This window comes from Anolis carolinensis, chromosome 1 (genome assembly GCF_035594765.1).
Source record: "Anolis carolinensis isolate JA03-04 chromosome 1, rAnoCar3.1.pri, whole genome shotgun sequence".
NCBI classification, from domain to species: domain Eukaryota; kingdom Metazoa; phylum Chordata; class Lepidosauria; order Squamata; family Dactyloidae; genus Anolis; species Anolis carolinensis.
The window spans coordinates 29,660,131-29,678,902 of NC_085841.1; the positions used below are offsets into that span (position 1 = coordinate 29,660,131).

The 18,772-nt window shown below is 38.7% G+C and overlaps 1 protein-coding gene across 6 annotated transcripts in view; it reads left to right on the forward strand.

Moving 5' to 3' along the window:
- The first annotated feature begins 2,679 nt into the window (after positions 1-2,679).
- hhat (hedgehog acyltransferase) overlaps positions 2,680-18,772 on the forward strand; it is a 214,154-nt gene continuing 198,061 nt past the window's right edge. For 2 of the 6 annotated variants that reach the window (XR_010003322.1, XR_010003320.1), the window contains exons 1-2: positions 2,892-3,056; positions 8,793-8,950. Coding sequence is in view for 3 of the 6 variants with exons in the window: in XM_062971727.1 (XP_062827797.1) it covers positions 8,842-8,950 (109 nt within the window). In the remaining 3 variants the exon portion in view is untranslated. Of the gene's footprint in view, positions 2,763-2,866; positions 3,057-8,792; positions 8,951-18,772 lie in introns of those variants that run through there. The other 4 variants (XM_062971727.1, XM_062971724.1, XR_010003319.1 and 1 more) reach the window with 4 other exon arrangements.

Here is an 18,772-nt window from a genome sequence, read left to right on the forward strand (position 1 = left end):
ACTCTTTGGCAGAGAAGACGAAAGACCTTGCAAAACTACAACTCCTAAGATTCCATAGCATCTAATCATGGGAGTTGTAGTTTTGTCGAGGCACTGGCACTCTTTGGCAGAGAAGGCGAAAGACCTTGCAAAACTACAACTCCTAAGATTCCATAGCATCTAATCATGGGAGTTGTAGTTTTGTTGAAGCACTAGCACTCTTTGGCAGAGAAGGCGAAAGACCTTGCAAAACTACAACTCCTAAGATTCCATAGCATCTAATCATGGGAGTTGTAGTTTTGTTGAGGCACTAGCACTCTTTGGCAGAGAAGGCGAAAGACCTTGTAAAACTACAACTCCTAAGATTCCATAGCATCTAATCATGGGAGTTGTAGTTTTGTCGAGGCACTGGCACTCTTTGGCAGAGAAGACGAAAGACCTTGTAAAACTACAACTCCTAAGATTCCATAGCATCTAATCATGGGAGTTGTAGTTTTGTCGAGGCATTGGCACTCTTTGGCAGAGAAGACGAAAGACCTTGTAAAACTACAACTCCTAAGATTCCATAGCATCTAATCATGGGAGTTGTAGTTTTGTTGAGGCACTAGCACTCTTTGGCAGAGAAGACGAAAGACCTTGCAAAACTACAACTCCTAAGATTCCATAGCATCTAATCATGGGAGTTGTAGTTTTGTCGAGGCACTGGCACTCTTTGGCAGAGAAGGCCAAAGACCTTGTAAAACTATAACTCCTAAGATTCCATAGCATCTAATCGTGGGAGTTGTAGTTTTGTTGAGGCACTAGCACTCTTTGGCAGAGAAGGCGAAAGACCTTGCAAAACTACAACTCCTAAGATTCCATAGCATCTAATCATGGGAGTTGTAGTTTTGTCGAGGCACTGGCACTCTTTGGCAGAGAAGACGAAAGACCTTGTAAAACTACAACTCCTAAGATTCCATAGCATCTAATCATGGGAGTTGTAGTTTTGTTGAGGCACTAGCACTCTTTGGCAGAGAAGGCGAAAGACCTTGTAAAACTACAACTCCTAAGATTCTATAGCATCTAATCATGGGAGTTGTAGTTTTGTCGAGGCACTGGCACTCTTTGGCAGAGAAGACGAAAGACCTTGTAAAACTACAACTCCTAAGATTCCATAGCATCTAATCATGGGAGTTGTAGTTTTGTCGAGGCATTGGCACTCTTTGGCAGAGAAGACGAAAGACCTTGTAAAACTACAACTCCTAAGATTCCATAGCATCTAATCATGGGAGTTGTAGTTTTGTTGAGGCACTAGCACTCTTTGGCAGAGAAGACGAAAGACCTTGCAAAACTACAACTCCTAAGATTCCATAGCATCTAATCATGGGAGTTGTAGTTTTGTCGAGGCACTGGCACTCTTTGGCAGAGAAGGCCAAAGACCTTGTAAAACTATAACTCCTAAGATTCCATAGCATCTAATCGTGGGAGTTGTAGTTTTGTTGAGGCACTAGCACTCTTTGGCAGAGAAGGCGAAAGACCTTGCAAAACTACAACTCCTAAGATTCCATAGCATCTAATCATGGGAGTTGTAGTTTTGTTGAGGCACTAGCACTCTTTGGCAGAGAAGGCGAAAGACCTTGCAAAACTACAACTCCTAAGATTCCATAGCATCTAATCATGGGAGTTGTAGTTTTGTCGAGGCACTGGCACTCTTTGGCAGAGAAGGCCAAAGACCTTGTAAAACTATAACTCCTAAGATTCTATAGCATCTAATCATGGGAGTTGTAGTTTTGTCGAGGCACTGGCACTCTTTGGCAGAGAAGGCCAAAGACCTTGTAAAACTATAACTCCTAAGATTCCATAGCATCTAATCGTGGGAGTTGTAGTTTTGTTGAGGCACTAGCACTCTTTGGCAGAGAAGGCGAAAGACCTTGCAAAACTACAACTCCTAAGATTCCATAGCATCTAATCATGGGAGTTGTAGTTTTGTTGAGGCACTAGCACTCTTTGGCAGAGAAGGCGAAAGACCTTGCAAAACTACAACTCCTAAGATTCCATAGCATCTAATCATGGGAGTTGTAGTTTTGTCGAGGCACTGGCACTCTTTGGCAGAGAAGGCCAAAGACCTTGTAAAACTATAACTCCTAAGATTCTATAGCATCTAATCATGGGAGTTGTAGTTTTGTTGAGGCACCGGCACTCTTTGGCAGAGAAGGCAAAAGACCTTACAAAACTACAACTCCTAAGATTCCATAGCATCTAATCATTGGAGTTGTAGTTTTGTCGAGGCACTGGCACTCTTTGGCAGAGAAGGTTAAAGATCTTGTAAAACTACAACTCCTAAGATTCCATAGCATCTAATCATGGGAGTTTTGTCGAGGCACCGGCACTCTTTGGCAGAGAAGGCTAAAGACCTTGTAAAACTATAAGTCAAAGAATTCCATAGCATTGAGCCATGGTAGTTTAAGTGGTTTCAAACTGCATTAATTTCACAATGTAGATGCCCTAGTCTTTCTACCTTCTCTATCTGTTCATCTGAAACCCTTTTTCTTGTAACTACAAAGTTTCTGAAAACAGGAAACTGTCTAATTTAATGGTCTCGAAAATTCAAAGCAGTAGTTTCTGAACTAGGAGTAATACATCTTTTGAAAAACTCAATTTCCCACAATTCCTTGGCGTTGTACAATTTGGCTGGGGCTTCTGGGAGTTGAAGTTCCAAACCAGAGAAGGACCAAAAGTTTGGGAATCAGACAGTGGGAAACCCCCAGGAGAACAAAGGCAGAGACATTACATGTTAAACACAGGTAAGTGCCGGGGGAAAAAAAGCCCTGAGCGAAGTTACATCTCCAGCTTCTGTTGCAATTTTTTTGCAACAATCTGGGCGAGAAACTATTTTAGTGAGTTGCCAGGAAAAGGGAATGGCTTCAAGACGTATTCAATAAGCGCCGTTGAAGGCATTTTCCTTTGCTGGCAGCAACATGGCACTGCCTTGGCAGAGGAAGGCGAGGAATCCCATTCAGTCCCTGGGCATCCGGACGTGAGTCTTTGCACGGGAAAACAATGTGGGCATGCTTAATGCAAACTCGCACCATCAATATGTGAGCAGGTTCTTTCTCTCTCTCAGTGTAATCAACTTGTTCTCGTTCTGAGTCTGCTGCATAACAATGACTCCAACCGTGCATCTGCACTTTGGAATGAATGCAGTTGAACTGCCATGGCTCAAGGCTATGGGATCTTGGGAGTCGTAGTTTTACAAGGTCTTCTTGCAGAAAGGAGTGCTGGTGCCCCACCAAACTACAGATTCCACGATTACATAGCATTATGCTAGGACAGTCAAAGTGGTGTCTAACTGCATTAATTCTGCAATGTAGATACATCAATAGAGTTCTTGTGGCACCTTAATAATAATAATAATAATAATAATAATAATAATAATAATAATAATAATCTTTATTTATACCCCGCCACCATCTCCCCAACGGGGACTCGGGGCGGCTTACATGGGGCCATGCCCAGAACAATACAATATAACAGAATATAAAAAGAACAACAAATCATAACACATTGAACAATACAATAAATGATAATATGCATTACAACGCATTAAAGGCTTAATGCAAAGTGTTCTCCAATTATATCAATGGGGAGGAGTCTTTATCATTCATTCATTCTTCTGATTGGTTGTCAAAAGAATTATGTAGAGCTAATTTTTAAAATATACTGTATTATTATATTTAAGGAGCCCCCAGTGGCGCAGCATGTTAAAGCGCTGAGCTGCTGAACTTGCAGACCAAAAGGTCGCAGGTTTGAATCCGGGGAGCGGGGTGAGCACCTGCTGTTATCCCCAGCTTCTGCCAACCTAGCAATTCGAAAATATGCAAGTGTGAGTAGATCAATAGGTACCGCTCTGGTGGGAAGGTAATGGTGCTCCATGCAGTCATGCCGGCCACATGACCTTGGAGGTGTCTACGGACAATGCTGGCTCTTCAGCTTAGAAATGGAGATGAGCACTAACCCCCAGAGTTGGACACAAATGGACTTAATGTCAGGGGAAAACCTTTACCTTATTATATTTATTTTAATACTATTTTCTAAAAGAAAGCAAACCAGAGTGGGTTGTTGTGAGTTTTCCAGGCTGTATGGCTATGTTCCAGAAGCATTCTCCCCTGATGTTTTGCCTGCATCTATTGGCAGGCATTCTAAGAGATTGTGAGGTATGTTGGAAACTAGGCAAGTGAGGTTTATATATCTGTGGAATGTTCATGGTGGAAGAATAATAATATAAAAATATAATAAAACTTTATTTATATACCATCCTATCTCCTCAAGGGACTCAGGGCAGTTTCCAACATAGCAAGGAAACCATACAACAACTCAAAACAATACAACAACAAATCATAATACAATAATGAACATAAGTACACAAAACATACAAATCAATCAGTTAACCACTTAAGAACTAATAACAAAATACTCCATGAGCGGACCAAGAACTCTTGTCTGTTTGAGGCAATCATGAATGTTGCAATTGGCCACCTTGATTAGCACTGAATAGCCTTTCAGCTTCAAGGTCTGGCTGCTTAGTGTAAATAAAATAAATAAACAACACCACTCAGAAAAAAGAGGAATTCCAGACATGAATCAATCAGGGGCAGCTAACACCTTCCAACAAAGGATTCCCCAAGGCAGGATACAGCCATAGGTGCAGGTGAAATGTCAGAAGAGAATGCTTCTGGGGCATAGCCATACAGCCCGGGAAACTCACAGCCACCCAGTGATTCCGGCCATGAAACCCTTCGACAACACATCAAACCATATTGCCCTGTGTGGGAGAAACAGGCTGCTCTCCTTGGATAAATGGTTTTCATACCATTTAATATAGCTTTAATGTATTAAACTTGTTAAACTGAATTTTTTTTAAATGTGTTACTTCTTCACAAGGAGGAAGCAGTCTATAACCAGCCCTCCACATGTGTTTTTGACTTTTGCAGATTTGATTATTCACAGGTTTGATTAATATGTTCTCTCTAGAAATATCTGCAGCCTCCAGTGTGACTCAATACAAAAAGGAAAGGGCCTGAGGCTGTTAGGAATGATAGGAGTTGAAGTCCAAAACACCCGGAGGACCAAAGTTTGCCCACACCTGCTTTAAAGACTGTCATGATATACTGTCTATTTCCCCCTCCAATATTTTTAATTAAAAAATTAAGAGAAAAAACACAAATAATGAAAAATAACGTTACTAATGCATACACAAACCTCGGCATATTTAAACAATGACCATAACAAGCCACACAACAGACATCTCTAATCTAATTACCTGTAACTCTAAACTACAAACATATATACAAAGTGGATTTCCTGCTTCCTTTTTGTCCGCTTCTCTGTATTTTAATGCCCCTCCTTTATATCTGGCAAGTTATTTACTTCTGCTTGCTTAATATCAACAAGGGAATATCCCAACATTTTGTGTACATGAAGTATTTCCATTTCCCACAGATATATATTGATACTAAAATTTCCAGTCTGCTAAGAATGTGTCCAATAATGTATCCTTCAATAACTTTGTTAATGTGCCCATTTCTATTACAGTAGAGTCTCGCTTATGCAACCTTTGCTTATCCAACGTTATTTATTATCCAACACAGTCTGCCTTTTAGTAGTCAGTGTTTTTCAGTCAATGTTTTCAATACATTGCGATGTTTTGGTGCTAAATTAATTACTACATAATGTTACCGTGTATTGAACTGCTTTTTCTGTCAATTTGTTGTAAAACATGATGTTTTGATCCTTAATTTGTAAAATCAATGTAATTTGACATTTAATAGGCTTTTCCTTAATCCCTCCTTATTATCCAACATTTTAGCTTCGGCCCTTTTATGTTGAATAAGCGAGACTCTACTGTAGTTTCCACATCTTCACTATCCAATCTTTTGCAGTTAATGTTTCTATCTTTACTCACAGTTGACTATATAGGATCCTTGGTGCCATTAACATGTGCTGCAGTATTCGCTCATGATATGCCGCTTGTATGAAAATCCAGCCAACAGTTTTTTTTAATTGTGTCAGAAGCAAATTGAGAACATACTGCAAGTTGCTTCTGGTGTGAAAGAATTGGTCCTCTACAAAGACGTTGCCCAAGGGACACCCATATGCATTACCATTCTTTTAGAGGTTTCTCTCATGGGAAGCTGGGGCTGACAGATGGGAGCTAACCCCGTCTTGCGGCTTCAAACCGCCAACCTTCAGGCCAGCAGTTCAGCCGGCACAAGGGTTTAACCCATTGCACCACCGCAGTCAGCAGTTGAGCTCCTGCATTTTATATTAGCTCTAGCTAAAAAGTCTTCTTCAAGGGCAGCTCCAAGTAGAACACATTGCAGTAGCCTAACTTTTTTTTCCATATCAGTAGCGGCTTGAGAAACTGCAAGTCGCTTTTGGTGTGAGAGAATTTGCCGTCTGCAAGGATGTTGCCCAGGGGACGCCCAGATGTTTGATGTTTTACCATCCTTGTGGGAGGCCTCTCTCATGTTCCCGCATGGGGAGCTGGAGCTGATATAGGAAGCTCATCCACGCTCTTTCCAGATTTGAACTGGCAATCTTCAGGTCAGCAGTCCTTCCAGCATAACCCATTGCGTCACCGGGGGCTCCAGTAGTATAACTGAGAGGTTACAAATGCATGAACTACTATGACTAGGTGACCTCTGGCCAGGAAAGGCTGTGGCTAATACATCAGTTGAAGCTCCGAGTCACAGAGTCCACTTGGGCTTCCAGTAACAGTGCTCTCTGCTCAGGTTATATATGCTTTTGATCTGTTTTTTTTATAGTAAAGTTTTAATTATTTATTGTGTTCTATTCATGGAGTATTTCAGTTCAGATACACTTTGCTATCTTAATTATTTAGGATGGGCGGTAGAGTATACTACAGTAGAGTCTCACTTATCCAACATAAATGGGCCGGCAGAATGTTGGATAAGCGAATATGTTGGATAATAAGGAGGCATTAAGGAAAAGCCTATTAAACATCAAATTAGGTTATGATTTTACAAATTAAGCACCAAAACATCATGTTAGACAACAAATTTGGCAGAAAAAGTAGTTCAATATACAATAATGCTATGTAGTAATTACTATATTTATGAATTTAGCACCAAAATATCACAATATATTGAAAACATTGACTACAAAAATGCGTTGGATAATCCAGAATGTTGGATAAGCGAGTGTTGGATAAGTGAGACTCTACTGTACTTTTAATTAACCATTAAATCATGTAGCTTTGTACACAGAGAAGCCATGGAAATCCACAAGCACATGGACAATTTCAACAGAAAGGAAGAAACCATAAAAATGAACAAAATTTGGCTACCCACCTGTATTGAAAAAACACTATAATTAAGACAGCAAATAAGGACCATCAACTAGACACAGGAAGTCTCCATACAGTAAGCAATCAAGGGTGTCTGGAACATGGCCATACAGCCTGGAAAACTCACAGCATCCCAGTGATTCTGGCCATGAAAGCCTCTGACAATACAACTCAAGGGTTTCCTCAGACAAAGGATGTGTCCAGGCAACAAATAATTCAAAGGGAACAAAGACCAGGCTACTTCCAAGCTTGCTAATTCCACCCTTCACACTAGTTTAACAGATAATACTTCACTTGCTTCCTTCACTACTATTAGGTCCTCTGAAGATGCCAGCCACAGATGCAGGTGAAATGTCAGGAGAAAATGCTGCTAGAACACGGCCATACAGCTCGGAAACCACACAACACTCCTATGTAGCCCTCATTCCCATAGCTATGATTAATTGCATGTAAGGATGGATCTACACCAGAGATGAGCATTTTCAAATAATCCACTAGTCACCCCCACCTATTTCCAATCCAGACCCTAGAACTTTGCAAGCCATATCCATATCTTTCCCCAAGTTCGTCAGATGCTCCATTGACAGCTTTTTCAGAATCCTAAAGCTGTTCCCAAATATCCTTACAACTCCATCCCTAGATAACTCTGGTGGTCTAACTTCCTTCTTGGGCTGAAGGGGCCTCCAACAAACCAGGCTAGGGGTTTGGTGAGCTGAATATCATTTATGGGCTGCACAGTTCCTACTGCTGTTCTGCACCCCCACTTCTCCTTAGTGAATGTAGGCTTTTGTAATGTGACAATTTATTATATACCTACATGCAAACATAATCTGTTAAAATCCAAAACACTTCTGGTCCCAAGCCTTTTGGATAAGGGATACTCCACCTGTTTTGTTGTATGCAACATGGAACTGTAATGAGAATGATATTTGTCTTATGTTTGGGCCGGGCTGTGGCGCAGGCTGGTGAGCAGCCTGCTGCAATAAATCACTCTGACCATGAGGTCATGAGTTCGAGGCCAGCCCGTGGCGGGGTGAGTACCCATCTATTAAAAAATAAAAAATAGCCCCTGCTCGTTGCTGACCTAGCAACCCGAAAGATAGTTGCATCTATCAAGTAGGAAATAAGGCACCACTTATAAAGTGGGGAGGCAAATTTAACTAATTTACGACATTGGAATGAGGAAGTGCTGTCACAGTGGATGCTCCCCCCTGTGGCCAGAATCGAACATCCCCTCAGGAGAAGGTTAAATTGCCTCTGCGTCTGTCTCTGTCTTTGTTCTATGTGTATATGGGCATTGAATGTTTGCCCTATATGTATATAATGTGATCCACCCTGAGTCCCCTTCGGGGTGAGAAGAGCAGAATATAAATACTGTAAATACTGTAAATAATGTTTGTTTTTCTGTCTTGTACTTCAGGTGCAGTGGGTTTTAGCTTAATAATTCACATTATTTCCTTGTTTACAGGTGTTGTTTACCATGATGTTTTCGTCCTAGATAACAAGAATCTTGAAAAATGTCATTGCAATTAAGGATGCTGCCCAAATGGGAACTGTATTTTTACCTCTTTGTTTCTTTTGGCTTTCATTTTTATTCGTTCTATGAAGTCTTCCAGACCTCTCGAGGTAAGTCTCTCTTGCAGGCATTTGGTCTTTGGGTACTGATTATTTTGTAGTTCTCAGTGTATTGACTTTGGGTACTGCTTTTGTAGTTCTCAGTGCATTGACGTAAATAGTTCTTCTTAATGGGGTACTTTCCAACAGTCCCCAGCAGGGCGTCCCACAGAGGCTTTTTGCCTGAAGCTTATGGGTAACCTTTCTTTGTATGAGCTGAAAGCTACAGAGAAAGACTGGAAAGTACAGCTTGTGCTTCTACTTTTAATAAAAGTGTAATTCCAGGTTGTACATTAGCTTAGTAAGAATCCACTAGAAGCATTTATTTATTTTTTCAATAAGAGGAGAAACTAAGCACCTTTGAAGGTTGGCTTACTAATGGCTTCAAGGGATTAACAATGAAATTTTTTGTGTATGTTTGTAACAGCAAACTCAGAATGTTCATGCCTTAATGGTATTTTTGAGAAGTGCCGTTGAAGGCAAGGAATGAACTCCAGTAGAGTCTGCCTACCAGCAAAAGAGACATATGACCTCATCACATTGAGAGGGGAACATGGGTGACCGTCCTTTTAGTATAGAGAATCGCCCCTCTTATATCGTCAGCAGTCCTGTTTCGAGTTCTGCCTCCCCACCACCCTCACACATGGAAACCTAAGAGCTGGCAATACATTCATCTTATATTCATCATATTGTCAGCATTACTTTTTTTTAATCGGGAGAAACAACAATATCCAAAATCCAAGAGATTCCTTGCCCTGCCCAAAGCCCCTTACATTAAAAGTGACTGATGCCAGTTTAAAACAATTTTTTTCAGTGGAATAATATTTTTCTGCAGCAAACCCCATATGAAACAAGATACTGCTAATGTGGGCAGTGAAATAGGATGGGAAACTTTGATTATTCCCATCCCACCTGTGTTTCAGTTGAAACCATGGGAGTAAAGCACAATAGGAGGTAGAACATTTCTGCCTTTTTTTCAGCCCCGGAACATGTGATAAGTGCTGTGCTTTGCCATCCTTGAAAAGAGGCAGAAGTGCCCTATGATGAGGAAATTACTTAATGTGATCAGGTCGATTGCCAGAGTTCCCTCCTTTCAGGACACTTCTGCCTTTTTTCAACCAAGGAGGGTTATGCATAATGCCTGGAAGTAGTTTTATTCATGTGATGAGCTCAGTGCCTCTCCATGCTTGAAAAGAGGCTGAAGTGTCCTACGACTGGGAAATTTCTCAATGTGATAAGGTGGATAGTTGGTGGAATGCATCTTCCATCACTCTCCCATATTTGCTACACAGTGTTTAAGGACACCCTGGAGCAGATTTGAGGGTATATCGGGGGACAGCTAGTGTGATGTAGAGGTTTGAGTAGTGGACTATGACTCTGGAGGACAGGGTTCTGAATTGTGGCGTGGTGTGATTTACAGTTGCCTGAGAATATAAACCAGTGGTTCTCAACCTGTGGGTCCCCAGGTGTTTTGGCCTACAACTCCCAGAAATCCCATCCAGTTTACCAGCTGTTAGGATTTCTAGGAGTTGAAGGCCAAAACATCTGGGGACCCACAGGTTGAGAACCGCTGATCTAAACATTAGAAAGAACTTCTTGGCAGTAAGAGCTGTTCGGCCATGGAATGTGCTGCTTTGAAGTATTGTGGTATCTCCTTCTGTGAAGGTTGTTAAGCAGAGGTTGGATAGCCATCTGCTGGAGGTGCTTTGATTGTGTATTCCTGCATGGCAGGGGGTTGGACTGGATGGCACTTGTGGTCTCTTCCACCTTTATGATTCTGTGAGGTTAGTTTAATACCCATGTTGTTCTCAGGTTGACTAGTGGTTGCATAATAATCCTGCTAAATAACTGAATGGCCTTTCATGCTACACAAGTATAGTGCTATGTTTCTACTTTAACTGCCATGGCTGCATTCTTTAGAGTTTTAGCTAGAAAAACTACAAATCCCAATGGGTTCTACAGGATACAGTGAGAAAGGGGCTTCAAAACTGAGAAATACTGTATCTGGCTGATTTGCATAGGTAAATCTAGAGTCTTAGCCTAATCCACATGTTGGATCCTGTGTTTTAGTTAAAATTCATTTCAGGCTTGGAAATGTAACCTACTATACAATGCTGGCATCAGGTGAACTGAGCAAGTTACATTGTGATTTGAGCCAGCATAGGCCTCCCATGTTATGATGGCTTCATTTGGGTTGTCAGGCAAAATTGAAATATTGGATTTGTACCGAATGTGATTATTTTTTTCATGTCAGAAGCAACTTGAGAAACTGCAAGTCGCTTCTGGTGTGAGAGAATTGACTATCTGCAATGACGTTGCCCAGGGGACGCCCAGATGTTTTTGATGTTTTTACCATCCTTGTGAGGAGCTTCTCTCATGTCCCCGCATGGAGCTGGAGCTGAAAGAGGGAGCTCATCCATGCTTTCCCCGGGTTTGGTTCGAACTGGCAACCTTCAGGTCAGCAACCCAACCTTCAAGTCATCAGTCCTGCCAGCACAAGAGTTTCATCTGCTGTGCCACCGGGGACTCCTAATGTGATGAATGAAATTGTTTTATTTTTGTATTTAAAATTGTTTTGAAATTGAGCTTCATGTCCAACAGCTGAAAACATAAATCCAGAGCGGCATCCAACTTAACTTCTAAATTTTTTGGTGTAAGCAGAAACTGAAAGGCGTGTTTTGCATCAATAGGTGGACATAAACGGGATCTTAACTTGGATAGTCCTTCCGGCTCCTGATAGGTTTACCTCTATCAGTCCTACCTAAAAGTCATTCAGTGGCACAGATTGAATTTCAATGAGACATACATATTTCGGCATGGACTTTTAAAAAGAGATTTAAAAAGATTTCTAAGATACTTTGTAGAACCCCAACAATGCTTTTGCAGAACCTACAGAACACAGTTTGAGAATTCAATGGCTGCCTTTCTTCTTTCTTCTTATTGGGAACAGGTGCTTCATAAAGATGTTTCTCCTTTGCTTGTGGTTCAACTGTGTTGCAGTATAGCTTTACTGTTTTTGTATCTTGGATATCAGTGACCCGCCCCTCTGTCACAGTGAATTACTTGATATTTTCAGATATCCAGATATCTTTCTAGGAAGACACATATGCACCCTCGCTATATAACCAGCGTTCTTCAACTACAGTTAATCTCCACCTCTCCTCAACTCCTATTAAAGATCTTGTAATACTTAAAATGCAGTGACTCAAATCAAATGTGCCTGAGGTAGTTTTGACTATGCGTTAAAATTATCTGTTGAAGCACATTTTTAGTTGGAGCTGTAATTTATCAATCTGCAGTAATTGTTAGTGTTTTCGTTGGAATACACTGCCATGCTGTGTTTTTTCCACAAGGGGGAGATAGCAAAACAGTCTTTAAGTATGTTGGCTATCTTAACATTTTGTTATATTTTTGTTCTGCAGTTGTTATTCTCGCTTTTGATTTTTATATTATGAAAATAAAATAAAGCCCAGTTAGAAATGTGGTGTAAATCCTTGATTTTTCATATGTGTGATTTTTCAAATGTGTGAAATGAGAATGAACTTTTAGGAAATAATGTATTAAAACAGTATTCAATTTAATTTTAGACTTTTAAGTGAATTACTGTGATTTTGATCTGCCGAAAACCTACCCAGGCTCTTCAATGTAATATAGGAAATGGAAAACAATATTATATTAGGGAATATGTCTTAAATATTTGTTGTCTAATATTGTTGTCTAATAAGGATCCTGTTTTCTGCTGCCCTGGAGACTAGGATGCAGAACAATGGTTTCAAATTACAGGGAAGGAGATTCCACCTGAACTTCCTCACTGTGAGAGCTGTTCAGCAGTGGAACTCTCTGCCTTGGACTGTGGTGGAGGCTTCTTCTTTGAAGGCTTTTAAACAGAGGCTGGATGGCCATCTGTTGGTAGTGCTTTGAATGTGATTTTCCTGCTTCTTAGCAGGGGGTTGGACTGGATGGCCCACAAGGTCTCTTCCAACCTTATGATTCTATAATCTGTTGATTGGGTTTTCTTGGTAAGATTTATTTAGATCAGGTTTACATTCCTCTGAGAATGTGACTTGGCCAAGGTCACCTAGTGGAGTTCCATGACTGAGCAGGGATTCAAACCCCTTTTTCCAGAGTTATAGCCCAACGTCCAAACTACTACATACTAGCTCTGTTTTAAATACTAGATGTTTAATAAGCAAAGTAGGCAAGTGCCAACAGTCTTGGGTATCAAGATATTCTTCTGCTGTTGTCATGTAGGAAATTCCTGGAGTATGTTGTGGCCATACCATTGTCACGCTATTCAAGAAGAGTTCTTTTTTTTTTTGAAATGTAATCTTTATTAAAAGAAATTTTTTTCCATTAATACATTGACCTATCTAAAGGAAAGGTTGGGGTGGGATGGTCGAGGTAAGTGGGTAAGGGAGGAGGTAATGGGTGGTGAAATGGGTAGTCCTATCCTGTATTTGGGGGGATGAGGAGGCAAAAAGGTGAACTCTCTAGTGGGCCAGAGATGGGTTCTGGATTGGGAAGGGACAGGGGAATGTTCGGGGAAGAATAGGAATGGGGGCCGACATTCGACTCCCGGATTGATACCCTATCTACAGTGGGGGGAGGGGTTGATTAGATGGAGGGGATGGACTTCCACTCTTCTTTCTTCCTTCTATTCTCGTGCTTCATTTTCCTTTCATTTCTTCTTGTAGGTAAATTTCCAATTCAGACCAGTCCGTTTGTTTCATTGGTTTCCCTGTGCTTCTTCTTGTCAGATAGGTTAATTTATCCATATTTTTAATGTCTAGTAATTTTTCCAACCACATTGTTACCGTGGGGCTCTCTGGGTTCTTCCAGTTTTTTGCTACTACCATTCTTGCGGCAGTTACTGCATATGTAAAGATTTTTATCTTATTTTCTTTTTCTTTTAAGGAGTCTAATGGATCCTGCTCTTGCATTTCAAGTAACCCTAATAAAAAATATTCAGGTTTACATTCTAAATTAATTTTTAGCATTTTTTTACATTCTAAGTGGATTGATTTCCAATAATTTTTAATATTTTTACAATTCCACCATATGTGGAAATATGACCCAATTTGTTCTTTACACCTCCAACATCTTTTGTCTCTGTTTCGATACATTAATCCCAGTTTTTTGGGGGTTAGATACCATCTATGGATAGTTTTTAGCCAATTTTCTTTCAAGTCAATTGAATAGCAATATTTTATTTTTTTATTCCAAATATTTTCCCATTCATCCATTGTGATGGGTCTGCCTATATTCCTAGACCATTTTAACATTGATTCCTTGACTATTGCGGATTCTGTATTCCATTCTATTAATTTGTTATATAGAATCGTTACCAATTTCTTGTTTTTCTGAAGTATATTGTCCCAAAAATTGTTATCCAAATTGAAACCCGTTTCTTTATCTCTGTTATAACTTTCCTTTATTTGGTGGTATTGGAACCAGGATATATTCTTGTATTTTTTTTGAACTTCCTCTATTTCTTTGATACCTACTATTCCAGATATTAAATTTGATTTTTTTAAGATTTCTTTATATGTTGGCCAATTGTTCCAGCCCAATAATCTACGTTGGTTAGCCTCTAAAGAGGAAAGCCACAGTGGAGTTTTCTCATATAAATATCTTCTATATTTTACCCATATTTTAATCAAGGATGACCTCACAAAATGGTTTCCAAAATTTTTATCAATTTTCATTTTATCGTAGCATAGGTAACCATGCCAACCCCATCGCAGATTGAATCCTTCAATTGTCAGTAATTTTTTATTTTCCAATTTAACCCAGTCGATTACCCATTCCAGAGCACACGCCTCATGGTAGAGTTGTAAATCAGGCAGTCCGAAACCTCCTCTCATTTGAGGGGTGATCATCGTGCTAAATTTTATTCGGGGCTTTTTATTTTTCCAAATAAATTTTGACAGTTCTTTGTTCCAGTCTTTGAATACCTTAGCCCCTCTAATAATTGGGATGTTCCTGAACAGATATAACAATTTAGGCAAGACATTCATTTTAATAACCGCAATTCTCCCCATAAGTGAAATATTGAGATTTGCCCAATTTCCTAAATCTTTTTTTATTTCCTTCCATTGTGCCCCGTAATTCAGATCTAATAGTTGGTTGTTTTTACTAGCTATCCAGATCCCTAAATATTTCATTTTTTTTACTATTTCCAAACCCGATTTCTCCTTTAATTCCCTCTGGCTTCTCATAGACATATTTTTAGTAAGGATTACTGTTTTCTTTTTGTTTAATTTGAAACCTGCCAGATATCCAAAATCCTCTATTTTTTTTAACCAATCTTTTATCATTTCTTTTGGGTTTTCAATTACACAAATTACATCATCAGCAAATGCTCTAATCTTTATTTCTTGTTTGTCCAATTTAATCCCCTTTAAATTTTCATCTTTTTGAATTGAGTTTAACATAATCTCCAATGTAAAGATAAAAATTAGCGGAGACAGGGGACAGCCTTGTCTCGTTCCTTTAGTTATTTCAAATTCTTTAGTTAATTGATTGTTTACTCTAATTCTAGCGCTTTGCTGATGATATATTGCGTTGATTCCATTTTGAAATTGATTTCCTATGTCTATTTCCTTTAATAGTAGTTTAAAAAAGTTCCAATTGACGTTATCAAAGGCTTTTTCAGCATCCACTGCTAAAAAGCCCACCTCCTTTTGATGATTTACATCGAAATATTCTATCGAATCTATTATTAATCTGACGTTGTTCTTTGTACTGCGATTGGGAAGGAATCCAGTTTGGTCATCTGAAATCCATTCTTTTAGAAATTCGGTAAATCTATTAGCCAGCACTTTTGTGAAAATTTTATAATCGGTATTAAGTAATGAGATGGGGCGGTAATTTGATACCTTATTTGGATCTGATCCTTCTTTATGTATTAAAATAATTTCCGCTTTTTTCCACGTCTCTGGAATGATTTTTTTTGTTAGGGCTTCATTCATTACCTTTTTCAAGTGTTGAATTATTTCATCTAATTGTAATTTATAGAAGCCCGCCGTGAATCCATCAGGACCTGGGGATTTATTGGCGTCTAAATTTTTGATAGCCATTTTTATTTCGTTTTCTGTAATTTCTTTATTTAAAATTAATCTTTGTTCTTCTGTAATTTTTTGCAATTTTAGCTTACTTAAATATTCGCCAATTAAATCTAAATCTATATTATCTTTTTTATATAGATTGCTATAAAAACTTTCAAAGATGTCTCTTATCTTATCATCTATGTATATCAATTTCCCTTGTGATTCTATTTTTGTGATTTGTTGTTTATTTTTCTTTTTTCTTATCATTCTGGCCAACCATCTCCCTGGTTTATTTGCGTTCTCAAATGCGTTCTGTTTTGTCCATTTCAGTTGGTTAGCTAAGTGCTCCAATTCTAAGTTGCTTTTCTGTTTGTGTAATATTTTTAATTTTTTCATAATCTTTCCATCACTTGGGTTTTTTTTTAATTGTAATTCCTCTGCTTCCATTTCTTTTTGTATGTCTTGTAGTTTTTGATATTTAATTCTATTTTTTCGTGCTTTCTGCTGAATAAAATGGCCCCTAGCTACTGCTTTATAGGCATCCCAGGTTGTTTGTGGACTTGTCTCTTGGTTATCATTAAATTGAAAGTATTCCATAGTCATCCTTTTAATTTTTTTAATGTCAGTTTCCTGTTTAATTAAATTATTATCCAATCTCCAACTTACCGGTTTCTTTTTATAATTTATATTCATAATCAATGGGCAGTGATCTGAAAGATCTCGTGTTAAGATTTTTATTTCATCTACTTTAGGTTCTAAACTTTTAGATGTCCAGATCATATCGATTCTGGACCATGAATTATGGCGATTGGAGTAGAATGTATAATCTCTTTGTGTAGGATTACGTATTCTCCAAATGTCCTCTAGATCGTATTCATCTTTTAATTGTGAAAAATTTATTGGAAGAGAGTTATTATTATTTTTCTTTTTCTTTACCGATTTATCCAAATTATTATCTAATATTCCGTTGAAGTCTCCCATAATTACAATGTGGTCAAAATCTGTCTTCCCAATTTTGGTTCTTAGTGCATTAACAAATTTTCTTTTGGGGCCATTTGGAACGTAAATGTTACAGATTAATAGTTTTTCAATGCCTAGGTCAATTTTTACTGCTATTATCCTTCCTTCCTGATCCTTAAATATTTCTTCAGATTTAAATTTTTCATCTATATATAAGGCCACCCCACGTTTTTTCTTTGTGTCCAGAGAGTAATATAATTTTCCCAATTTAGTATGTATTAAATATTTTGAATGTTTCTGGGCGATATGGACTTCTTGGAGAGCAATAATATTATAATTTTTCTTACCTAAGTAGTTATAGGTTCTCTGTCTCTTAATGGGCGAGTTCAAACCGTTAATGTTGTTCGAAAATATCTTTATTGATTGGGTAAAACTATTCATTAAGGGCATCTTCCATTTTCTCTCCTTCCTCTTCCTCCTCTGAAAGAGCTTCTTGATCTTCGCCTAAAATTGATATGAGTTGTTCTTCCACAACTTCCTTTGGCGACTCTTGTCTTCTTTTCTTTGCCTTTTTGGGGTTTTTCTCTTCACTCGATGATTGTGGTGATAGTCTTTGTGCTAGGTCTTTTTTTAGCTTCCTATAAAATTGGTCTGCTTTTTCTTCTGTTTTAATCCAAATTTTTTCCCCTTTATAAGTTAACATGAGACCTTCTTGTTTCTCCCAGCGGAACCTGATTTGGAGGCGCTTCAATTCATCCGTTAAGAAAAAGTACTTTTTCCGTTTATTGATAGTGGATGGTGGGAATTCTTTGAGGATCATAATTCTTTTTGTGTTGTAGGTAATTGATTTTGTTCTGGAATTGTATAATATTTCATTTCTAAAACTTTTCTTTACAAAATGTGCGATGACATCTCTGGCCACTTTATTTTTTTTTGCATAATTTGTATGTAGTCTGTAGACGCTATCGATTTGTTCAGCTGCCTCTCTCTCACTGCATTGTATGACTTCAGCAGTTATCTTGGTTATAATTTGTTTAATATTTTCCTTAGGGTCTTCTTCTATATTTCGAAATCTTAGTTGGTATTCTGCTTCATTTTGTTCAATTTTTTCTTGCATTTTTTCCAGTTTGGTGTTCTTGAATTCCATGGTTTCCACTTTTTGTTGTAATTTTAACTGTGTCCTCTCTATTCTTATGTTGTCTGTTTTAATTTCTTGAATTTCTTGTACGTTTTTTGCCACTTCCAGTTTAATGGTGCAAATTTCCTCTTTTATTTCTTTCTTTAATATAGTCATTTCTTCTTGCAATATTTTTTGTTGCAAGTCCTGTTTTACTGCGATCCCGTGGATCTCTTTTTGAAGCAAGTCTTGCTTATCTGAGATTTTCTGCATCTCTTTTAATAATTCACGGAACCCGGTATCTTCAGGGATTGAGTTTCGTCTTTGTAGTGTCTTAGGGTCTCTAACATCCTTTTCTGTTTTCCCCCTAAGGGTCGTTGTTTTGAAGTCCATTTTTCCTTAGTAAAGATTTACTTAAACAAGTTGTTCTTTTGGGTTGCAATGGCCTTTTTGTCTCTGGGTTCCTTATTTGCCTTCTATCTTAATATAGGTAATGGGAGGATTAGATCCTGGTGTCTCTTTCTTAATGCCCCTCTTTCCGCCTTTTGCCAGAACTCTATGGTTTGTGTCTCTTGAAATTAGTCCCTTCGGCTTCCTGTTCCACCAGAAGCGCGTCTCACCTCCTAGCCAGCTCCGGTTGCGGACTCCTCCCCAAACTTCGCTCGGCTGGGGCAGGGACTTACATAGACAAAACAAACTCCTTCTCAA